Source organism: Magnolia sinica, chromosome 5 (assembly GCF_029962835.1).
Source record: "Magnolia sinica isolate HGM2019 chromosome 5, MsV1, whole genome shotgun sequence".
NCBI classification, from domain to species: domain Eukaryota; kingdom Viridiplantae; phylum Streptophyta; class Magnoliopsida; order Magnoliales; family Magnoliaceae; genus Magnolia; species Magnolia sinica.
The window spans coordinates 4287695-4311530 of NC_080577.1; the positions used below are offsets into that span (position 1 = coordinate 4287695).

At 39.3% G+C, this 23836-nt stretch overlaps 2 protein-coding genes across 3 annotated transcripts; one reads left to right on the top strand and one right to left on the bottom strand.

The window, feature by feature from the left end:
- Positions 1 to 9292: 9292 nt before the first annotated feature.
- Positions 9293 to 13858, top strand: LOC131245183 (GDSL esterase/lipase At5g08460-like). 2 transcript variants are annotated; one of them, XM_058244459.1, is made up of 6 exons: positions 9293 to 9789; positions 10758 to 10885; positions 11423 to 11662; positions 13032 to 13287; positions 13358 to 13405; positions 13511 to 13858. In XM_058244459.1, exons 1-6 carry the CDS (start codon positions 9438 to 9440, stop codon positions 13576 to 13578), a joined length of 1092 nt encoding a protein of 363 aa, XP_058100442.1. In that variant the 5' UTR covers positions 9293 to 9437; the 3' UTR covers positions 13579 to 13858. The 2 variants fall into 2 exon arrangements, with proteins under 2 accessions (XP_058100442.1, XP_058100441.1); XM_058244458.1 differs by having other exon boundaries at positions 13358 to 13858.
- Positions 11159 to 17286, bottom strand: LOC131245185 (calcineurin B-like protein 7). The gene is made up of 9 exons (XM_058244460.1): positions 17207 to 17286; positions 16657 to 16739; positions 16081 to 16140; positions 15833 to 15941; positions 15607 to 15659; positions 15160 to 15240; positions 14894 to 15006; positions 12949 to 14162; positions 11159 to 11608 (listed from the first exon to the last, which is right to left on the bottom strand). Exons 1-8 carry the CDS (start codon positions 17274 to 17276, stop codon positions 14093 to 14095), a joined length of 639 nt encoding a protein of 212 aa, XP_058100443.1. The 5' UTR covers positions 17277 to 17286; the 3' UTR covers positions 11159 to 11608; positions 12949 to 14092.
- Positions 17287 to 23836: the final 6550 nt, after the last annotated feature.

Genomic DNA, 23836 nt, shown 5'->3' on the forward strand with positions numbered 1-23836 from the left:
AGTCCTTTATTTTCTTTCTTTCTTTTTATTTTTTTTAATGCTAAAAAGGAAGCGGATTGCGTACTGAGTAAACTCTGTGGGGTCCACTGTGATTTATTTATTTTATCCACTCCGTCCATCCATTTTAGAATATAATTTTAATTAATAATACAAAAAAGAAGTATGTAAAAAACTCAAATGGACCACACCATAGGAAAAAAATGTTAATTGAAATTCTACCGTTGAAAATTTCTTGGGGTCCACATAAGTTTTTGATCAAGCTAATATTTGTCTTTTCCCTTAATCATGTCTCTATGGTCTTATTTACAGGTTGGATGACAAATAACCATCTCTATGGGCCTTAGAAAAGTTTCAACGGTGGAAATCATTATTCCCACTTTTTCCTATTGTGTGTTCCACTTTAGCTTTGGTTATACTTCAATTTTGGACTCAACTACTAAAATGAACTGGAAAAACGGATGGACGGCGTGGATAAACTACATACATTCAGAGGTGGACCCAAAAGAATTTACTCAGTACGATAAAAGAGTACTGAGTACGCAATCCGATTTCAGCTGAAATACGGAATTTTTTTTCAGAAAACTGCCTTCTACGGCTCCTTGTCGGTGATTTTCTAGCCTTTCATGAAATTTTCTAGCCCCACGCGCGCATTTTCCACACACACATCGCTAGGTTTGGTAGAATACATCCCTACGTATTGCTGTAGGATACATATTGGGACTTCAGCATTGGATCTGGGATGATCTTTCCAGTGATCCAGACCGTCTATATGATGGGACTCACGTTATTTAGTGGAGAGAGAAAAGAACCTCCTAGAATGAAACCTGTGCCGTTTTGAATAATTTCCTTTAAATGAAAACGTCACCGCCTTTGAATAATCAAACGGTTGAAATATTTCAATTTGATTTATTTTTCATAGACCCAAGTACGGTGGGTCTCTTGGTATAAACGGTTTGGACCGTTAAAAACTGCCTTGATCTAATGGCTAAAGCCCCGTTTTTTTAATATTGCAATATGTAGTATGTATTACATTTTTAATGTAGGGTCACTGTGATGTATGTGACTTATGTACACACTGTCCATTTATTATATGAAAATCGCATATCGGCCGTTTTGGGTTGATGTGAATGTGTGAATACGTCATTTTTAAATTACGGATTCTCCTCTCAAAAAGATATCAACAGTAGAAAACCCTTTTCACAATACGGTGTAGATAGCATTTTTATCACTCCATCTCTTCTTACATGTATGGACGATCTGATGATTTGAATAGCCCAATTAATCAGAATCATGAGCAATTCACTGTATTAAATACATTTTGAACGTCCTGGATTGCTCACATATGGGCAAAGATGTCACGTGTTGTGCACTTGTGTGTAGCGTGTAAGAACAATAACCTTTATTCCTCCTTAAATGGTCGATTTTGTTATCTCTACAGGCTGGAAGTAATTAAAATAAATAAATAAATAAAATTCCATTTTTGTAAAAACGATATTAGATTCTGTACCTCTGGACCTGCAGCATTTTCTGTGCGTCTCTGTAATTCTGGATACGTAGGACACGAGGATCAGATCGAAACTGTCCGTTTCGTACTTCTCCAAAATTAACATTGCTTAGACGGTTCTAACATTTCACTTGATGGAATACAAATGGACATAAAATACAGAAATCAGCAACGGTTCCTTTCAAGTAAACATAGGCCCACTTATTATTGAGTTAAGATATCCTAATCAAACAAAATTTTGGTTTAAATCAATCTACTGCTTATTCCGCAGGATGTATGGTTCAGATCATAATAAAAATGTGCCACGTGTGTGGTACACAAGGAAGAGTGTTATTCTATCAAGGAAGGAGCATCAGCTGTCCTGCATCGGCCAAGCATAGTAAGGAGGCCGTTCAGCTAAAAGTGAGAAAAGAAATGGCTACCGTCTGCCTTAATCCTCATCTGTCATCCAAACTGTTTACCCAGGTTTGTATAAATTCATTGTCTAAAAAATTTACATCTCAGATGCAAAATGGGATTTACCGTGGACATCTAAATCCTATACCAATTCCTAATGCTCTCTATTTATTACTTTAATGGTAATGTAATTACACTTTAATTCATGCACCAAACACTCGCTAAAAGATTTTGAAAGAACTTAGCATATTTTATTTCAAATCTAATATTTAGAAATACGCAAGAATTAAAAGAAATTCTAGCTATTTGTTATATATATTAAAATTACATTAATAAAATAATTAGAATTATTCAATCATTAGTTACCTGATTAAAAAATATCGATGAGTTGCACATTTGTAACGGTAGGTGGTTCGTATGCCTGACGTCAGATTAATTGTAGTCTTGCATTTGTTCGAAGAACATGGACCATTGGATACTTAGCCTCAACCATCCTTTTTTTTTTTTTGTCCCCCATCAATTAGTCATGATGGAACTTTAGTATTATTACAGGTTATTCCGATCCATGCTTGCTCCATTCTTTTAATATTTTTTACAGGGTATGGGTACGTATGGATGGTTGTACTCCACCAGAGTATAAAAGCTGTCCTCATTTTTAGATAGCCTGACAATCGTTGAATCGGATTGCGTACTGAGTTACTCAGTACGCTCTTATCGTACTGAGTAAACTCTGTTGGGCCCACCGTGAAACTAAGTGGTTTATCCACACTGTCCATACGTTCTTTCAGCTCATTTAAGGCGTTGAGCCCAAAGTTGAAGTATATCCAACTCTCAAGTGGATCATACCACAGGAAACAGTGGGAATAATGATTTCTACCGTTGAAACCTTCCTAGGACCTACAGTGATGTCTATTTGTCATCCAAGCTGTTAATAATATCACAAAGACATGGATGAAGGAAAAAAAGCAAATATAAGATTAATATAAAAATTCTGTGACACTCAAGAATTATGCAACGGTATAAGTTCATTTCACACTGTTTCATGTGGTGTGGTTCATTTGACATTTGGATATCCTTAAATTTTGGATCTATGTGATAAAATTATCTAATAAAATAGATGGACGGAGTGGATAAAGTACATAGATCATAGTGAATTCCACAAAGTTTACTCAGTACGCAATCCGCTTCCGACAATCGGGCCCGGGATCCGTACCGCAGAAACCTCTGCATTCACGAGAGTAGGTTTACTATGCATCTCAGACGTAATTCATGGGGTACGTCGAGACTTCAGCCGTTCTATTTGGGGTCATATTTGGGTGATCCAAACCGTTTAATTGACGAGAATTATTGTGGATGAGAGATCTCCATAAATAAACAAACTCTCAGTTTGAAATATTTCATTTTCTAATTATTCTATCTACGGTTTCGTTTTGTGATGCTCCAATCCACTGAAGGCCCACCATATAAACGGTTTGGATAATTGAAACATGACCCCGATCCAACAGCAAAATTCTCAATGTATCTTATAACCACATGATCGGCTGCATTGAAGCGAGATGATCATACCCATCTAATTGATGAACATCGTTGACCTTTTGTATTCACGTATAACCTTTCTATCACGAGCAATCCCCAATTAGGCCTCCATGAACGGTCCAGATTATGTACCGTTGTGCTACATTTCCAATTTTCTTGTAGCACACCATGTGAAATATCCAACCATTGATCAGGTGGACCTCACCGTGTAGATGTTGGTGGTTAACTCAGTACGTGTACCATGATATTAGCAATAAGTAGTCAGAACTTTTTCACAACCGTACATTTGTTCAGTTAACTGTGGCCCACCTGAATAGTGGACTGAGCTGATTCTTTATATAGGAAATCTACAGAGTGGTACCCTTCGATTCTGTGTATTATTATAGAATTGTAAAACTGATGGACGGAGTGGATTTGCCACAGACATCTGTGTGGGCCCCACACAACTTCCGACTACAGGAACTTTCTGTTCTGACATCTGAGCTTTGCAAAGCCCAGGTGCATGTACAAGTAAGGAAATGCACATGCTACGAACGTGCCACTTGTAGTGAGTCGTCCGGGTCACGACTCGACTCAAAACTGAAAACTTAGTCAGAGTCGCTGAGTCAAAATTCCACGTGCGACAAAGAGCACCTTCCATCGAGTAATGGTCCCAGAGCAGCAGCAGCAGCAGACACATGCCACGAACGTGCCACGTGGGTCCCACGTTGTTGGCGTTATTCTTTGGGCAGATAAAATCCATCTATCTGATTACTGACATTATTTCAAATAATATATACATAGATGTTTGTTTAAAGATAGGGACTTGAAATGACCCAAACCAAAGATCAGGTTACACCTGTCCTGTCCTGCCCACAAGATCACGCATCTGACATGTGTCAGCATCTCAAGCAATGGTCCACTCCCAGGATTGTAAGCCCTTGAGAGAAAGGGACGTTTGCCTTTCCTTTCCGTTTCATGTGATCCATTGTCTTCTTGTATCTGCCATCGTTAGAGCATTCATCCAATAATAGGTGCGTTTTTTTCTTCTTCTTTTTTTGAGAATATATATATATATATATATATATATATATATATATATATATATATATATATAGCGGAACACTCACCTGCTTACATACGAACTTTTTTGAGAACTCATCATATTTGATGAGTCTTGAAAATTTGAACAATCTAAATAAAGTAGAACCTCATGAAACCTCCTGATACGAATTTTTACTTTGAACCAAAACTTCGGTATACCATGAAAAATGTAAACAATTTCTTCCCTTAATTTGAATTTCTCTTTGCTATGGCCCACCGGAATCTTAAATCAGGATAAAAATTTACCCCATAAAATTTTATAGGATTCCGCATCTTATGGATCATTCAGATTTGACATCCATGACACGTGTGCAAAGGTGCGCACATGCTATGCGGTTCACAGCATATATATATATATATATATATATATATATATATATATATATATATATATATATATATATATATATATATATATATATATATAGTATGCTTGAGAATACCGCCCACTGTAAATGGACGGACGGTATCCATTTTATTTGATACGGTGCCCATAAAATTTCTAAAGACCAATTTCCAATGTGATCCAAAATTTTAGCAAACCATAACAATTACAGATATAAATTAAAGGAGAAAATTATTTTCTTTTGATATGACCCACTAAGGTTTTGAATCAAAGTACAAGTTAGGCACTACAATTTCATCAAGTGCTGCATTGCGTGGACCATTCAAATTTTAAGCTCACTTTACAATGATAATATTCTCAACAAATTTTCACAGGAACTGGAGAGAACTAATGCACAAATGATGCCACTTGTGGAGCGTATCACATCATAGGCGTAAATTTAATATCTTATATATGCGCATGTTTCCCCAAGGGCATTTACCCACGTAGCAAGTAAGCTACCACGTGAACTTTATCTACCCTTATTTCCTGTGGTGAGGAGATAGGTGAGGGCTACTATAAATATTTGCTAAAAATCCACCTCCTTTTATTTTGCTAGTCATGTAATTAAGAAAGATTTCTAAGGAATGTAAGAAATAAAGTAAATCTAAAACTCAAATAAGCTATATATAATAGAAAGTAATTGAATTGAATGCTCAACCTTAGTAAGGTGTATTTTGTCCACCTATAGTTCTCTTCAATTATTCATTTATTTAGATTTTGATTGTGCCACTTGTCCTAAAACACATCAATCCATTATAGGCTATTTTATTGTACTTGATTGTAGTTCTCTTTATTCTATTGTACACATCAATACATTTTTATTGTAGCTATTAAATTGCTTTTCACATTCCAACAATTTAATTTTCATGAATGTACTAAATATATAGAACTTGATTGCCATCTTTTATAATAAAATTATTCCTTAGCATTTTCACTACTTACATCTCAGCTTAAAACCAACCAGCTAACATTTTTACAAAAACATTTGGTTGATATCAATTTCATCTTAAAAAGTTGGGCATTCAAAAGTTTTGTATCAAGTTGAAATTTGTGTTTTCCTCCGTCCAAATTCCAAATTGGATGACAAATAAACATTGTTGTTGGCAATAGGAAGATTTCATGAAGGCCAACTTCATTCTCCCTACTTTCCTGTGGTGTCGTCTGCTTAAGCTTTTGATCTGCTTTACTTTTGAGTTCATGCTCTTAAATGAGCTGAAAAATTGATGGATGGCTGGAGTGAAATATGTACATCTTGGTGGGCCCCACCAAGCTTTGACGCCAGCTAGCTGGATCGTGTTGGGGTCGCCAGCCAGGCCGCGTCCGATGCTGCAAGCCAGAATTTGGTAGGACCATCTCACCACGGTACAAATGGCGGGGAGGTGTATAAGACTGGTCCATCCATACACGGGGACATGACATTGATGGCTAATATTTTAAAAGTTCTACCCATTGAACAATTTTATCCATCAATTTTCTTCAATTTACCGTACTAAATCTATCACCATTAGCTATTTTGTTCTATACCTTTGTTGTGAGGGCCACTTATCACATGGATAAGATTTCTTAATGAATATGATTTTTGAAATTTAAGACATTCATGCTAGATCACAATAAATGGATGGATCCGATTCATCATCTGTAGAGAGATGGCTCACCCATAATCGGTTTCTCCCTGCTCTGCCGTACCACCTCCCTGTGAACTGGCCCTAGCAAAAAAAATAAATTCCTTTGATACTCCGCAGGTAAATGTATGATAGAAAGGCACTTAAATGTTACTAATAAAATGGACGCATGTTGGATACTACACGAGCACGTCTTGAGCTCTGGAGAGGCTGGGCTTTGATGGACCACCATAATGTATGTGTTTATCCATACTGTTGATGACTAAATCTGGACGACTCTCCATTCCAATCCATGAACTCTGAGCCGCTTCAGCGCCTTGAACTTGCACACTCACAATGAGCAAAGGAGACCTTGGTCTAGTCAGGGGACCCTCCGTTGCCTAAGTCAGGTCAAGGGAATCGGAGTCTAGGTTCGGGTGTAGTGAAAGAGAGTTAGATGTTGCGTACCTGTAGCAATAAAACTCCATTATATTTATACCTGCTTATCAGACGGTCTAGGTCTGTTAATCTCGGCATGATTCACTCAATTAGTGGGATACTATGGTCGTGAAGATATCGTCCGTAATTTAGGGATCGTGTAGCGTATCGTGCGTATCTGCGGGCAAAATAATCGGCCGTGTTCACTTAAGGTAGTTTCTTAGTTTGGCACACGAGACTACTCGCATCCGGCTTCAATCTCGGCTTAGGATTTCTAACTAAAGCGGTCCTGACTCCAAACCTCGGACCTGAACTAGCACGCAGGGGATAGGGTCCAGAGGTCGGGACGAGCCTCGGTCCGGGCTCGTGGCGGTCTCGGAATCACTTGTCTGTCCGGTACTCTCGAGGTCTCCCCTCCGAGCTCCAAGGTAGGTGGCGAACTTAACCCGTTGAGTTGGATTTCTTCATAACGGGTCACGCATAAATGTGAGTAATTGAATATTCCGTCACGAGCTGAGCAGTGGTAGGGCGACCTGAGATCTCACGAGTAGGTTTCGATCTGAGCTTCGCATCGACTGCCCCGGCCTTAGAATACTCCAAACTGAATGCCTCGGAGCAGGAGCATGATTGGGGTCGGGTCGAGAATCAATCTTCCTTATCTTAGGTTGTTTTCACCATTTCCAATTAACCCTAATATATCCGATCGGATTAAGAGGGCGTCAGACCTCGGAATTTAAGGGGCTCGGATCTTCCCATAATACACACCGTTCATTTATTTTACCATATCATTTTACGACATGATAAAAAAATTAAGCAAATCAATGGCTCAAGTAGACTATATAGCGGGGATTAAATGCCTACCATTGAAAACTTCTTAAAATTTTGGATGAAGTTTATATTTGTATTTTACCTTCATCTCTGTACATAAGACTTTATGAAGAGGTTGGATGATGTTGTACTCTATTTGTTTTACTATTCTTATAAATCTAATTAGAATGGACAATGTGTTATAGTAAAGGAAATACATGAGAATACTAGAGTACTTTTTATGGGATCGTTATTGATACGATGATAATATAATAGTTGAGTAGTATTCAAAAGCAAACCTAGTGGAGAGGCATCTAGGAGTTGTGGTTGAGAGGTATCCAAAATCAAACTGAGCAATTGAGAGGTGTTCAACAAGAGACTGAGTTGCTGAGAGAAGCCAGGAAACAAAATGTGTTTGAAAAGTTTGGTCGAGCAGTTGAAACAAAAAAATACGTAGAGCAGTTGAGTGGAGCGTAAGCAATTGACAAAAGAAATATAGTTAATGTATGGTCAAAAGGTGAATGACGATAGAGAGAAATAGACCTTGGCCAAGCAAAAAAGGAACAATCACGAAAAGGAGAAAGTAACAAAAGAATGATCTAGAGAGACGTTTTTCAACTACTATAATTGTTACAGTAATGGAAGAACAAGCTCCAATAAAACTCTATAAATAGTAAAAGAATTCAACAAAAAAAAAACAACTAATCCAACACAAGAACCAATCAAATCAAATCAATTAATTTATCTTTTATCTCAGCTTATCCTAACAGCAGCGTTAATCTAATAACGATAATTCTTAACTATAATCCTTAGTTGTAATTCAAATTTACACTCATAAGTTAAATTTAATCTGTATCCTATACTACACGGTTCTTTCAAAAGACACATTATTTAAGTTGTTCTTGGTGAATGTAAGCTTTTATTTTTGTTTAATTACATTGGTATTTTAAAAGTTCTCTATAGGGAAAGACACAAATTAACTCATTTTTCTAATAAGAAGCTCACCTTCAATATCACCTAATCATTATCGAATTCTGCAAGTGGCTCAATAAGTGATAGATCTTAATAAAATCTAATCATATACATTTATATTAGGTGTATATGTTTATTTCGATGCTTGGGGTCAAAGTCGATAAGTTTTGAATCGAACTGTAATCTTGTCAATACTTGCACAAACTACACATGACTAAAAGCAATAAACATAGGATAAAACCCATACATCAATGGCGGCCCCTCAAGCCCAGGATGTGTAGGGGTAGTACTCAGCGGACGTACTTATAAAATTGCAGACGTTGCATATAAGCAAATCAAATTAAACCGTTCAAATTGTGGTTCGATTCAAATTAAACCGTCCAACCATCAGAATTTAGGATTCTTCAAGAAATCTGATTTGGGGCTTTAAATTAATGAGCATTGATTTCCATAATTTAGTCCCTTTAAATTGAGTTAAATATAACCACTTGGACAGTTTATGGGTGCCTGCGTATCAAGCAGCCGCCTTCTCCGCCAGAGCATCGTATAACTGCCCCTCCGCTCTCACTCTCTCTCGAATCCGTGAAGGCATTTTAGGCATTTCCGAGGGCCCTTTCGTCAATTCCTTCAAAACCCCGCCAGAGGTTGATCTCACTTCCAGTTTGAAAAAGCAAACGGCGCGAGAGCTCTCTGCTCTCTTGAATTTCCCAAAATGCTCCTCTATTCCCCTTCTTCCCTCCTCCTTCCCATTCTCTTCTCCGTCCTTCTGCTCCCTAGAGCTCTCCCATCTCCCCAAAAACCCGAAACCAGATCCGATGGCTTCCAATCCGACACCGTTTCGGAAGGTGAAAGAACAGCCGTCGGATCTTCTCCGCATCTCAATCCCTTGAAATCTCCTCTCGCTCCGGGGCTCTTCGTCTTCGGAGACTCCACCGTGGACTGCGGCACGAACAATTTCCTTGGGACGCTCGCCCGTGCCGATCTTTTGCCTTACGGGAGGGATTTCGACACGCACGAGCCGACGGGAAGGTTCTGTAATGGACGGATCCCCGTAGATTATATCGGTACGCTAAGATTTATTTTTATTTTTTTTTGAGAATTTTGGTAATCATGTTTTGATTTTCTTGAACGGACAATTCATGATGAGACGGATTCGGGTTGTTGAAGTGAATTTCAGAGATCTTTGATATTTTCTTGTTTCTTTAATCTTTCTTTGGGCAGATTTCCAGATATCAGTGGTTAGTAATTTATTGTAGGACGTATGATATAATGATCAATCTGTACAGGTGGGGCCCACGTTTTGGTGATTCGGACCATTCATCTGGTGGGCCATGATTGAAGCTGTTGCACATGAGTTGTGGCTATATTTTTATTTTCAAATATTCAATTTACAGACCTAAAAAGGATGCTGTGGGGGTTATTTTGCACTATCCCTCCGTAGCAGGGCCCACTAGACGATCGGTCTGGATCACTGAAAGGTGTGCCGCACCTGTATAATCAGAGCATTGTATAATTTCCCTCTTTGATTTAGAGGCTATCTCATCATGCATTGCTTCAATAATCAGAGAGGTGGTACCTGGTCTGTGATCTGGACTTGTTATCTAGCTGAATTTATTGTTGATCAGCCATTTTCTGAAAATCACATGAATCGGACGATCCTGAATGTCCATACCATATCAGTGGAAGTGGCCACTGGCTGAGCGGTTCCGATCCCATATACATGGCAGCCATGAGTATGATTCTACATCCAGGATGCAAAATCCTAGTTCCCTTTTTGATGATCTAGGAACCCCATTGTCTTTGTTTATTAGCGCTTTGATCTTGTTTAACTAATATCAGCAGCAGCATAATGGATGGATAAAAGCCCTTTGATCAGACAGGATTACCTAGTTGACTTGATTTTTGGGCTTCAATCTATCCATACAGTGGCCCTCTAGATGAACAGATATTGATGACCGCATGTATGATTCAAGTTGGGGTAAAACCCCTCTGATCAGTGGTTTGATATTGTGGAAGTAAATTGTACTTGCAGCATTACATCTGGGGCTCCCGTTCGTGCCTGCATTCCTCGGACAGAGCGGTAGTGTGAAAGACATGAGTCAAGGAGTGAATTACGCTTCTGCAGGTGCCGGAGTTCTCTTCTCGAGCGGATCAGATCTGGTGGGTTTGTTTCTTGAATTTTCCTTGTTAGGGTATTATGATGATTAAAATGGTCTAGACACCTATGTCTACATGTGAAAAGAGGCCGAATCGAAAACAATGCTCTCTACCCCAAGCTTAACCTACAAAATGCATCCATGTTCATCTAAGTGCATCTGCATTTTAAGTGCATTGCACTTAGATGCACACCTAGATTCAATTTGTATGTCAAGCTTAATGTACAAAGCTTTGTATTCGATCGAGGCTGATATGAAAGATTTGAGGAAACGCCAATTCATCTTTGATAGCTGTTGACATACAAGTATAACTCCATACATAACTTCCACAAGCCGTAGTTAGAACAGTGGTGTTTCAGAGAAAGAGGAAGCTACCTTTGCATCCCATCTCCTCTTCGATTGAAACGTTCATAGACAATCTCAGGGAATCAAACAGTTTGGGAGAACTCCATCAATTGACTATTTCATTACCATATCAGTTATAAGATGCTGTGGACAACATCATTGCATATGTAAAGATTCTTGGCCATGATTTCTTCAGGGACAGCACATCTCCCTAACACAGCAGATTCAGCAAGCAATGGATACCTTCCAGCAGTTTGTGTTGAGCATGGGAGAAGAGGCAGCAAACGATATGATCTCAAAGTCGGTCTTCTATTTTTCTATTGGAAGCAACGATTATATACACTACTATCTGCCTAACGTTTCAAGAGTGCAGTCTCTTTTCCTGCCATGGGAATTCAACCAGCTTTTAGCAGCCACAATAAAGCAGGAATTGAAGGTACTGTCTTAAATTTCTACGCCGTTCTAGCTATTTTGGTTAATATGGGTGTTTGTTTTTACCATCCGTATTGGCTGTTTTGGTTAATAGAGGTTTTTGTTTTTAATCGTATCTGCCGATGTGGTAGTTTGTTGAACTCCACTTATGAGCAGAAAATCCAATGAAAGTCCGGCGTCTCTCAACAGTCTGCATACAGTGTGTATCCCAATATTTTAATGTTTGAAAACAGCAGATTTTTTTTTATTTTAGTTAAAAATTTAAAAAATAAAAAATAAAAAATAAAAATAAAATAAAATTCAATACATTAATTATAGATCTTTTGCTCATCTTAAGGCCTGTTTGGTAGACTGGTAAAGTTGAGTTCATCTCATTTTAGTTAACAGTAATTATATATTAGAGATTTTGTTGTTAATTAAATTGAGATGAACTCATTTTTAGGTGTCTACCAAATAAGGCCTTAGAGTTTGATAGGGTTTCTTTTGGGTTCCATGACTATAGAGCCTTAGCAAAGTTGAAAAGTTGGTAGGATGTGTAGCAGACTGACTGTTTTGCCCCTACAATTATTCAACAACATGCAATGGCAACCATTCCTGCTGAAAAAATAAGAGGGAAATCAGTTTATGTTCCTGGAGGTGCATGTGGGGCTCCCATTACCTGCTTCATTAAAGCTCTGGAAGACTGCAACTTATTTTTCATATGGAACCATGAATGATTGACTACGTAACATAGGGCTTACGTCAGTGTTGTACATGGACATAAGGCTTCAAACCTACAAGGGACCCTGGAAAACCCCATATGCCAACACAGCCGTATGTGTGTGCAAAAATTATACATGTAAAACCCCATACGTCAAACACTTGTGTCTGAAGTTATATATGAAGTTCAGTTCATAGCACAGAAGAACGTTTCCACACAGCTTAAGATGCATCAAAACTACTCTAATGTTTATATGTACTGCTACAATACAAGAATAAATGAGTTGGCATGTGGCATTTTTTTAGGGCTTGTTTGGGAGCTCAGAAAGTATTTGGGTGGAAAATACTTTCCAAGAAAATGACATTTTCCCGTGACTGGGAGGTTACTTTTGGAGGAAAACAATTTCCAAGATTGTGTTTTCATAGAAAAAGTCCTATATGATTTCCCCAGCCCCCTAGCTTCTTTTTTTTATCCCCTCTTCAAATACTTTCTAGGAAAAGAACTTTCAAAAGAAATGCCACTCTCTCCCCTTTTATTTTCCAAGCTCCCAAAAATGGATTGTGCTTGTTACATAGACTACTACCTCTCACCCTGCTTGATGCTTGTCACCTCGCCTGCCGAAAGTTGTACATGAGAATTTCATATCCTTACATGACCGTGATGGTTTGTGCAGAACTTGTACAATGCTAATGTCCGGAGAGTGGTGGTCATGGGGATGGCTCCTCTCGGTTGCACTCCTCACTACTTATGGAAATATAATAGCCAGGATGGGCACTGTGTAGAAGAGATAAATGACATGGTGATAGAGTTCAACTTTGCCATGCGGTATGTGATTGATGAGCTCCGTTGGGAGCTCCCTGATGCCAAGGTCACCTTCTGCGATGTGTTTGAAGGTTCCATGGATATACTCAGAAATTACCGGCATTACGGTGAGATAAGTATGTTTCTGTCCTTATAAGTATCTGCCGCTCACGAACTAAGCATTACAATCCCATGCAGGTTTTGAGACTGTCACCGATGCTTGCTGCGGGTTAGGTCGATATGGAGGTTTGATCATGTGCATATCACCAGAAATGGCTTGCGTTAATGCCTCGAACCACGTCTGGTGGGACCAGTTTCATCCAACTGATGCGGTTAATGCTATCATTGCAGACAATGCGTGGTCTGGCCTGCATGTAGACGTTTGTTATCCCTTGAACTTACGGGACATGGTACCATAGACGGTATGAGCCAGTCATGGATGTCAGAAACAATCATTGCCTGAAAACCCAGGGAAGCGAACTTGGGTCAGGCAATGGTACACACGCAGTTGCGGGTGTGTGACAAGCCACATTTTCTCCACAAGAAGTTTTTTACAAAACCATTTCTTGAAGTTTCATGGTAGTATTGTATATTTGCAGCAGCAGTTTTGGCTTATGTTGCTTTGCCGCTTGTTATGGTTGATGGTGTTTGTCCACAAAGTCATATACATCAATATGTAGTGTTGTTCTGTTTCTCCAATCTGTTTTTTCATTTTTCCCCTTTTGCAATTTATACAAGTTATCATAGAACTATGATAATCTAGCAGCTGGAGCTCAACTTTGGGGTGGTTCTGCAAGAAACAGAACTGCACATTGTAAGTGATTTTCTGTATCTTTAAGCCTTTTATTTCTTGTTATCATAGAGATCAGGTTGATCATAGGCGTAGACAGAATCAGGCTCGTTTGAGCTCGGATTGCTGTTCGAGTTTGTATGCTAGTCATCGATATCCGTATCTTCAGCTTCTGATCTCAACTCAAAGCTTGGAAATGCAGTAGTAATGTCCCTGCAAAATGAATAAGAAGATGGTTACCAAGGTGCAGTATTCACACCGTACATATGCTTTTGGATACAGGTAAAATGTTGATTCAACGCTAATTCATATAAAGCACGCCACTGCGTCATTTTTCATGTACCACCATGGTCCTAAACATCATTTTTTTTGGGCGATCTTTTGGCTACATCCTACCTATCCATGTCACAAGATCAATGTTCTGATTGGCCTTGTGTACGGTTGGGATGTGGGAGATGAGCAAGCCTCAATCTCCCTAGCTTTCCTCAACGTGAAATTGCAGGAAGAACAGAGAAATAAAAACACCCGTAGTCATTCTGCAACTAAGATGAAATACAAAAATTGACCCAGGGTAGAAATGTTTTCTGCTATTGTATCAAACATTTAAATTTTCTTTGTACATCTGGAAAATAAATGCCTGACGTTGCATGATTTATGTATAAAAACCATTATTAAAAGACTCAGGGACACAGATTCACATTGGGCCCGGAGTCAAGTTGCGACTTTCCCAAGTTTAGGCCGACTCTACTCGCTGTGTTAGGGTAACTCGTGGTGTCACCCAGATTGGGTCCCACTGATTCCGAGCTGACTCGTCAGATTCGCAGCCAACTCAGACAAGTCTTAAAACCATGATAAAAACTAGTTCCATATAATAGTACAAAGTTGCATTATCTGTATGTACCATGTAGAGAAAACTCATGAACAGAGAAGCAGTAAATGCTTACTTTAGATATGGAATCGTCATATTCCTCATTAAAGATGGATTCTGAGCCACAAATTCCTTCCATTCGTCCTCATCAATCTTCCCATCACCTTTTGTGTCTGCTTCAGCAAATGCCTGGGACAGATGCAAAGTAAAAGGCGCACTCAAGTTAAACAAATCAGGTTAAAATTAAGGTAAGTAGCAGAGCTACATCAATCAATTAAGCATTAGATTCTGAAGTCCCTTAACACGACTATCTGTGTCAGTCTCGGTCATCCTCATCAATACCTTATTGACGATAGCTTCAACAATGTCATCTGAAAGGCTAATGTCCGATTCGTTTAGAAGTGCCTTTAGCATCTCCCTGACCTTTCGCAGAAGAATTTCACAAAGAACAAACAGTTTCAGTCAGCTTTGTTTTTTAAGAAAATTAACTCAGAAATCCTTTTGTAATTCATGGTAATACAGCTAGCAGTGGAAAAACAGAATCAAATTCTAAAAGAACTCATTGGGTTTACTCAACTCGGGTCGCTATCACTGTGAACTTTTTGATTGACGTTTTGTGGTGAAAGAAACTGTTCCAAAAGAAACAGTATCTCTTGACCACTTTGTAATGATATGTGGAATTGCAGTCAGCTGCTAAAAGCTAAGTGGCGTATGCAACTCCCGAATTACTTCGCAATTACTTTCAAGATCAGTCAGAAAACATGCAAAGGGAACCGTTCCCAGTTTTACCTCTTCCCATTCGATGTAACCAGTCTGCCTTATATCATACAATCGGAATGCGACTGCAACAGCATTGCATTGTGTTAGGAGACGAAACCATGCACACCTGTGCTTGGATGCATGCATAAATAAACACACGTAGATAAATATACAAGAACACATACATGCTGATAAGAAAATACGTGTGTGTGTGCATGTGTGGATATATAATTGGAGATGGGGAAGTGTTTGTTACAAGCAACTTTGTCCGCTTCAGCAGAATTTGGATGGAAAATGCTCAATGATCGGACAAACTCTCCAAATTCAATCACCCCGTCGTGTTTATCGTCGAACAAATCAAATATCTATTGAAACAAAAGCAGCTCAAATCAACATTATCCCCAAAAAAGAAAAGTAGAAATTTCCAATGCTGGGCCTCTGTTCACTTGTAATTATAGCCACATTTTTTTTCCAAAAGTTCAGAATTCATATCCTAATCCTAACCCTGTCAGCAAAGAGGTTTTGCTTCTTCCTGTTCCTGAAAAGTCCAAGCTGAAATTCTTCCTGCAAACCAAAACCCAATTCATAACAAACATCAAACAGCTATCTACATGCATCCCTCCATACACACATACCAAGTTTGCCACCTTGTTTAGAAGTTGTGGCATCTCATCTAGTGCACGTATGGCGTATATTCAAATCAATCTAGACCATCCAACTGCAGAGCCCACTAGAATTTACTGTGGTCCAAAAATCGCACCGATTGAACGATCCTAACCATCCCATTGGTGGCCATTGAATGAGTGATTAAAATACAATGACCAGCAGCCTAAATTCAGGAACCGAACTCAGATGGTTAAAATTGTTTGATCTGTGTGGATTCCAGGATGGGCTCCATCCAGAGTTTAGCCGATGATGTGGATAATCCAGATCGCTTTATATGTATGGCAAGGGTACCATGGATGAGACATGACAACTTCAAAGATGGTTTCAACCATCACAGTAATCTAGCCCAAATTTCATGTATTTATCTGTTGATAACACTGTAGGAGTATTTGGAGAAAAGGAAGAGAAACTTACTTTGCTAATAAGCCCATCATCAGTAAGTGAACTACTTAATTTCCTGAACAGCTCATACAAACCTTCCACTTCCTTCACACTGACTGAAAATGAAAATACCAACAGCAACAGCAACGATGAAGGAAGAAAACGTTACTGCGAAAGAGGTAATTCTACAGAAATTTTATTAGAACACATGTACATATATCCACACACGCATATTGGTACACATGTTCACATATGCCTCAATGGAGGGACCGACCTTTCCAACGGCTATGATGTTGCAGTACTGGATGTGAGGACCAGACGGATTTTTGCTCGGGGTGATCTTCATGGCGGGTGGCACGCCATGACAGGTTGGCACATGTGAGCAATGTGGATGGTAGCTTTGTCATTGATTCATTGCTCGTGTATGAATAACAAATCATCATCATCAGATCATTTCTTCCGGCAATTAAGTTGGATGTGAGTGAATGTATGTATATATCTATGCGTCTATGGATGGATGCATATGAGAGAGAGAGAGAGAGAGAGAGAGAGAGAGAGAGAGAGAGAGAGAGAGAGAGCTTACAACATGTCTGAGCTGCAAGAAGAGCAGAGTCTTCGTTTTGGGATGGTTTCCTTGACCAATTGCAGCCCATCAAATAGAGAAAAATGTCTTCTTTTTTTCTTTTAAGGTTTTATGATCTGATCTTTGGAAAACGAAGTGATTTAAATGTGCAGAAGAAACAGAGGTTTTACGAAAGAAGAGGTGCAGCAGTTTCCCACTCTTTTTATGTTTTCTGTCCCTCTTTTTAAGGAGGCTGGGTTTTCTTTATCACTATCTTTACCGTATATAACGCGAGCAGCGTTTGGACACTTTTCCCTGGCAGTTAAATCTCCGCAGGCAAAGACATTCGGATGTTAAATAAATAAATAAATAAATACGAGTATTCAAGGTAAGGATGTTTTTGAAACCCACATTTAAAATAAGGTTACGGATGTTCTGGCAACCATAAAATGTAAGCATTCCAACAGTTTTGGATTTCACCTTTTTAAAAAAATTGGATTAATGCGTCTCAGGCAGGGGCTATATGGGGCCCACCGTGATGTGCGGGTTTTATCTATGCTGTCCATCCATCTTTTCATATCATTTTAGGGAATAAGTCTAAAAATTTAGGGATAGGTCCCAAGCTCAATTGGACCGCACCATAGGAAGTAGTGGTGATAATGAAACTTGTTATGCGTAAATTTGAACCGAGCCGCATCAGGTTAACTTCGGCATTGATGAATAAAGCTTCGGGTGGGTAATGTTTGAGCTGAGAAAAATGTCTGACCTGAGGGCTCTGGTAGAACTATGACTCCGACCCGATCTTCTCATAATCTTGTAAGGATCACCTCAGAGCAGTAGCAATTTGTCCGAGCCGATCCGTCTATCTCCTCTATTTGACTCAATCCCCTCAACTTAAACATGTCATCAATCTACTTACTCATGGGCTCGGCTCGAGTCGCCAAGCCGGATCTAAGCCAGGAGGTCGAGTCAGATGGGAGCTTGATGAATGACATTAATGTATAAGTCCAGTAATGCACAACTAGAGTTGTGTCTGGCGCACAATCTTCGGGTAATTGCCAACTACCGCCCCCTCGTAATCCTCACGTGATAGCTATGATCGAGCCGAGATTGTCGGACACATTTACCCCGACCCTCGGATATAAATACAGATCATTTTTACAAGATTAGGTATGCAATATCTCGCACCCTCACTCTACTTTACGCTACTTAGACCCAGATTCCTTAGCCTGACTTTGGCATCGGAGGGTCCCCTGCTTGAGTAAGGGTATCATTTGTTCACTATTTTGTGCAGGACTAGGGTCTGCTCCAAGCACACGGCTCGATGGAAGGTGATCCAAATTTTTGCACCAACAAAACTCACCCTTGAAACCCTCTTAAGGGCCACCGTGATGTTTATTTGTCATCCACCTTGTTCATAAGATGATATAGAACTGGATGAATGAAGGGAAAACGCAATTATCATATTGATCCAAAACTTCTTCTGCTCGCATAAGTTTTTAATGGTGGGAATTCAATCGCCATTGTGTGGTCCACTTGAGCTCGGGATCTACCTCATTTTTGTGTTCATATCTTAAAATTATCTGAAAAAATAGTTAGATTGCGTAGAATATATCACGGTGTCCACATAGGGCCCTGTCTAGATGAATTATCTTCCACCATGTTAGTGGCAAAGAGCCATTGGCTTAATGTGAGTAGCCAGATCCTCTATTGGCACAAATTGAAATTTTCTATTTTCTTACATACTGATTGGTCTATGTTATCATGGGCGTTGTCAAAACTACTACATTAAATGCAGTATCTGGCCCAATCACGGACTCCTTTTCTCTGTAGCATGTAATTGCACTCTTCACTTTCATCTCCATTTCTTATCTTCTCTATAGTGCTTTCCCTCCACATATGTCACACGGGCCCCACACACACCCTAGTATACATGTGCAAGTTACATTGACCATTGACACTCTTAATGCGCCAGGATGCACATGGTAAGTAATGGACAGTCAAATCATCAATTTGGACTATTCATAGGGTTGCCCCACTTTTCATACCCCACCATGAAAAGCTCAAACGTTATCCTCTCCTTTTGTAGCCCTTGGTTCTCCGAGAGCTGCTGATGGTCATAGTCATGTAATGAAAAAGGACTGTCCAATTCTATTCATATTAATAACCTGACCTTTTATTCCTAATCATCCAATTTTTTATAGCGTCCATTTGATTCCTATTTATCAATTCTATTCAAATTGACAGCTATAAAAGGAATAGGGAATGTCCCTAAAAGTTCATGAAAGCAATAAGAAATAATTTAACTGAGGACACAACCCGTGATAGAATGGAATGGTTAGACCGGATTTGTCCCATCCCAAGTAATTAAGATAAGGTGTAGGCTTGGATGGAATAATTACTTCAATGGGTGTAGACTTTTCCCAGCATATATCCATGACTTGGAAAAGTTCTAACCCTAGAATATGTGGCCAATTAATGGATGGTCACCAAAGAAAACATAGCAACGGTTCACATTCATTATACTGAGAGAGAGAGAATTTCAGTACAACGAGCAAAGGACTAGGTGCTTCTAAGCATAGGATCAGGTTCTTATATGGTGATGAAAGGATGGGGTGGAATGGGACCCATGGCCCATTTGTGGAGGGCAATACCCAACTCCATTTCAGGAAAAACACGTTCCTTCACGCGTGTACAATGCAGCTAATGCACACGCCACCACATATGCCAGTGCAGGCCGACTTCTGCAATATCCAAGCCATCCATCAAAGAGTACCACTACAAAATTCTCTATCTAAGGAGTTAGGTCAGTCTATTATCGAGGTGGGCCACAAATAACTGAATAACTGTACAGGTCCGTCGATTTGTATCAAATGTCATGGGACGCATACTGAATGGACCACATTTACCTTTGGGCAGTGAAATCTAAACGAGGATGTCCACATGATGGATGGCTTGGATATTCCACCTATCTGCCACGTTGGCATATGTTGTGGCGCGTGCATTAGCTGTCTGACTTATAGATGCATGCAAATGTACTCAGAAAAGCTAACCCTTCAAATATTCGCCGAGATATCCATGCCATTTCGCATAATTCCATGTGTCACTTCTACGGAAATATTGTTAGTGCAACTCAGTAACCGAGTCGTGAGTGACTCGGCAATCAAGGGCTGACCACAACCGGTTGAAGATTCGATATTTGAGGCCCCACGTAAAATACTTGTTTGCAATGTGATTGCGCCACATCAAATAGACTACATTTAATGTGGTAGTGTTGACAAATTCATTAATGACGTGGGTAATGTAATCCAATTATAATGTTGGAAAATAAGAAAATTCTGCCAGTGGCGGGCACAAGATTCAGATTCATCGTCCGTGGATAGAGAGAGCCATGCACACCTGCAGCTTTTATGCATGCACCCGTGCATACTTTTGTACACATGTCATGGGTGTAAAATCCCAAATAGTCTATGTGATGCAGCACACTATGAAACCCCCAATTGCCAACTTTCAGCTTGATTGAAAACTCTCCCGGGCTATAAAATATGCCTGTCAACCTAATAATTAAAATTAAAATAAAATTAAGTTATGGTTTACTATACATCTAAGCTGGTAGTGACGGAAGTTTAATTTGTATGAGGATAATATTTGTTCCTACAGTTTATTCGAGTGATAATAACCCGAGGACGGAAGGTTTCAATACTGGACGTTTCTATTCCCACTGTTTCATTTGGTATAGTCTACCTCTTCTTTTTTTTTTCTTTTTTTCTTTTTTTTAAAACACGCACACACACCCCCGGACACTCACGCTAGGGAATTTCACCACCTATGGATACTTGAACCCTGGACCCAGTGTTGAAACTCCTGGGAGTCTACCACCGGAGCAAGAGTGAGGATCCTGGTATAGCCTACCTGATATTTGAATCTGCCTGATTTTTATACTACTATCCAATTGTGGTCTTTCAAAACAGATGGACTTAGTGTATTTGTCACGTACATCTCTGTGGACCCCACACAGCTGTGCCCGGGTTCACGGGCAACCGATACTTGAGCCGTTTTACAGGAACGCCATATATTTTAAAGTTACTATAATACCCTCTGCGTATTTAACTAAAATCTCATTTATGTCCTTTGAATTTTTAATGTTCACCGCTCTCTAAGAACAAATTGTGAGGGTAAAAATGTCCGGATGCTACTCCCGTCATTTATAGCAAATGTTTGGTATATTTGTGGATATAACTGGAATAAATCTTAGTTCTAACGTATCTCTGGTGTGAATAAGATCATACAGACATGGATGAATAGAAAACATAAATATAAGCTTTTCAATGGTACAAGTTCAATTCAACTGTTTCCTGTGGTGTGGTCCATTTAAACATTGGATATGCTTCATTTTTGGGCTAAAGCTATAAAATTATCTGATAAAATGGATGGACGGAGCGGATAAAATACATAGATCATGGTGGACCTTATAGGGTTTACTAAGTACGCTAATCCGCGTCCCTCTGGTGGGAAACCGATTCGGTGAGGCTGGGAAAACACGAGTTCGCTGAGGCCCTGATATGGAGGGCACCCCACGGTCCAGCTACCTGTGTGACGTCCAAGATCGAACCAATTTCCAAGGACGCAGGAACTTACTGCCAAGGGAAGCTAGGTGGGCCCACCAAGATGTTTGTGAGAAATGAGATCATATACTGGACATGGACAAAAAAATGAAGCAGATTCCAAACTCAAGCGAGCCGCGCTACCAGAAAACGTGGGTAGGAAAATACCCACAGTTGAAACCTCCCTAAGTCCAGAGGAATGTTTATATGCCGTCCTAAGGTCATTCCTTTTAGGATGAACTGAAAACACAAATATTAGCTTATCCAAAACTTCCGGGACTCCACGAATATTTCTAGGTGGACATTCAATCCTCATTGTCAAGCGGCCTAATTTTTTAGGCCCATATCCTAACATGGTCTAGGAAAACAAATGGGTAGGATTTCTCACAAACATTACAGTGGCCCCAACTAGCATCCTTTTTCACAGGCAATGGGCCTCTGCTTTCGAACATGCTTTGCATGACTTATATTTGATAGTAGCATGTAGCCCAAACAAATCTTGTCACGTCAGGGCCTCATTCAATTTGGATTATCTCTGGTGCTTACATTAACATAGGGTGGGGTATATAAGATAAATTGCGAGCTTGTGAGGCAGGCTGAAAAAAAGAAAAAGAAAAAAAGGAAGAGGTCGTGGGGTGAAATATAAACCATGTGATCAATGATTTTTAATACGGACACAAAAATGCATCCAACTAACTATTTCATCCATTTATTTGTTAGGGCCAATCATGGTTGGCTTATGATTCTAGCCAATTACTCCGTTTACTCAATTGTAACCCTCCCATGGAAAAATAGATGGCTGAGAAAGTAAGGGCAGATCAAAGATGGATTGGATCAGCCATTTAAAATGGACTTAATGGACAGTTCAGATCAATAAAATGAAATGTCTAAGAGAACTGACGCAACTAAGAGCACCATAACTTATAATTCATTAAAAGCACTGGATCATTTCTCTTGAAACTTTTTAAGTATTATAGATTGTTGATGGACGACTTTTTTAAAATTGGAAGTGTCCAAATTGATTATCGATGACAGCCCTTACTTTATTTTATTCTTAAATTCTTCTCATGTTTTTTTTAATCTAAGATGCTTAAGACCGTATGCTTGTGGAGCATTAATTGTACAAAGACCCATTTATACGTTTTAGACCTGACCCACATCCAATCTGTTATGCAAATGGTTAGGTTCGGATCCTTTATTCTTGACCTGACCTATTCAATAAACAAATCAGCTTACCTTGACTTAGATCCAACTCAGATTTAATGAGCTGGGTGTGGCCGAAAACACAAACCCAAGTATTGGGCCGGGTCTATATCTCCTGGTTCATGCAACACATGCGAAAATTCTATCAGGCTAGCATGTTGTTTGTGTGACATCCACTCCGTCCATCAGGTATGCTCCTTGAAGCTAGGCCCTGTGGCAAAACATCAGCCTCATACACACAGGTGGACCCACCATGATTTATATATTTCATCAAAACCGTTCATTAAGTACGCGTCATTAGAATGAAGTGGACATGCAAAAATCAGCCTGATTCAAAACTTAGGCAGGCCCCACCAAGTAAACTTAGAGGTCTTCAGTACAATTTTATAATAATTTCATTGGCATGGTCCTCAATGAGTTTTTTTTTTTTTTTTTAAATTTAAATCAAGCTGATCTTTTGTTGATATGGTGAATACATTGGTTCTCACCTGATGGAAGGGGTGAATTTTCCATATACACCATGATGGGCCCCATACAAGTAAGGTGTTTTGTGCACTGCATAAAACAAGTGTTGTAGATGACGTTCGTACCCATAATATAAGCTCACTTGCAATAATTAAATAATTGAATGGTAGAATGGCTTAAAATGGACTGAGTGGGTCATGAGATGGCAGCATGCATTCTTCAATGTTCTTGGACAGCAAAATCACTGAGTCAACTCAGTAGAACTTAGCATGGGTCAAGCATTCGAGTCATTGAACTTTGATGAGAATAAAGTTCAATTTAGTTATTCCTTATTACATGGCCATCATTGCCTTGTGAACACTCACCAGACAACATCCTA

What these genes read in the sequence shown, in the direction of transcription:
- LOC131245183 (XM_058244458.1), top strand. Translation starts at nt 9,438, where the DNA reads ATGCTCCTCTATTCCCCTTCTTCCCTCCTCCTTCCCATTCTCTTCTCC. An exon ending in GATCCCCGTAGATTATATCG is followed by an intron (nt 9,790 to 10,757) that starts GTACGCTAAGAT and finishes TTGTACTTGCAG; the next exon opens with CATTACATCTGGGGCTCCCG. An exon ending in CAGAAATTACCGGCATTACG is followed by an intron (nt 13,288 to 13,357) that starts GTGAGATAAGTA and finishes AATCCCATGCAG; the next exon opens with GTTTTGAGACTGTCACCGAT.
- LOC131245185 (XM_058244460.1), bottom strand. Translation starts at nt 17,276, where the DNA reads ATGGGCTGCAATTGGTCAAGGAAACCATCCCAAAACGAAGACTCTGCT. An exon ending in ATGATGGGCTTATTAGCAAA is followed by an intron (nt 16,141 to 16,656) that starts GTAAGTTTCTCT and finishes TTTGGTTTGCAG; the next exon opens with GAAGAATTTCAGCTTGGACT. An exon ending in AAAACCTCTTTGCTGACAGG is followed by an intron (nt 15,942 to 16,080) that starts GTTAGGATTAGG and finishes TTGTTTCAATAG; the next exon opens with ATATTTGATTTGTTCGACGA.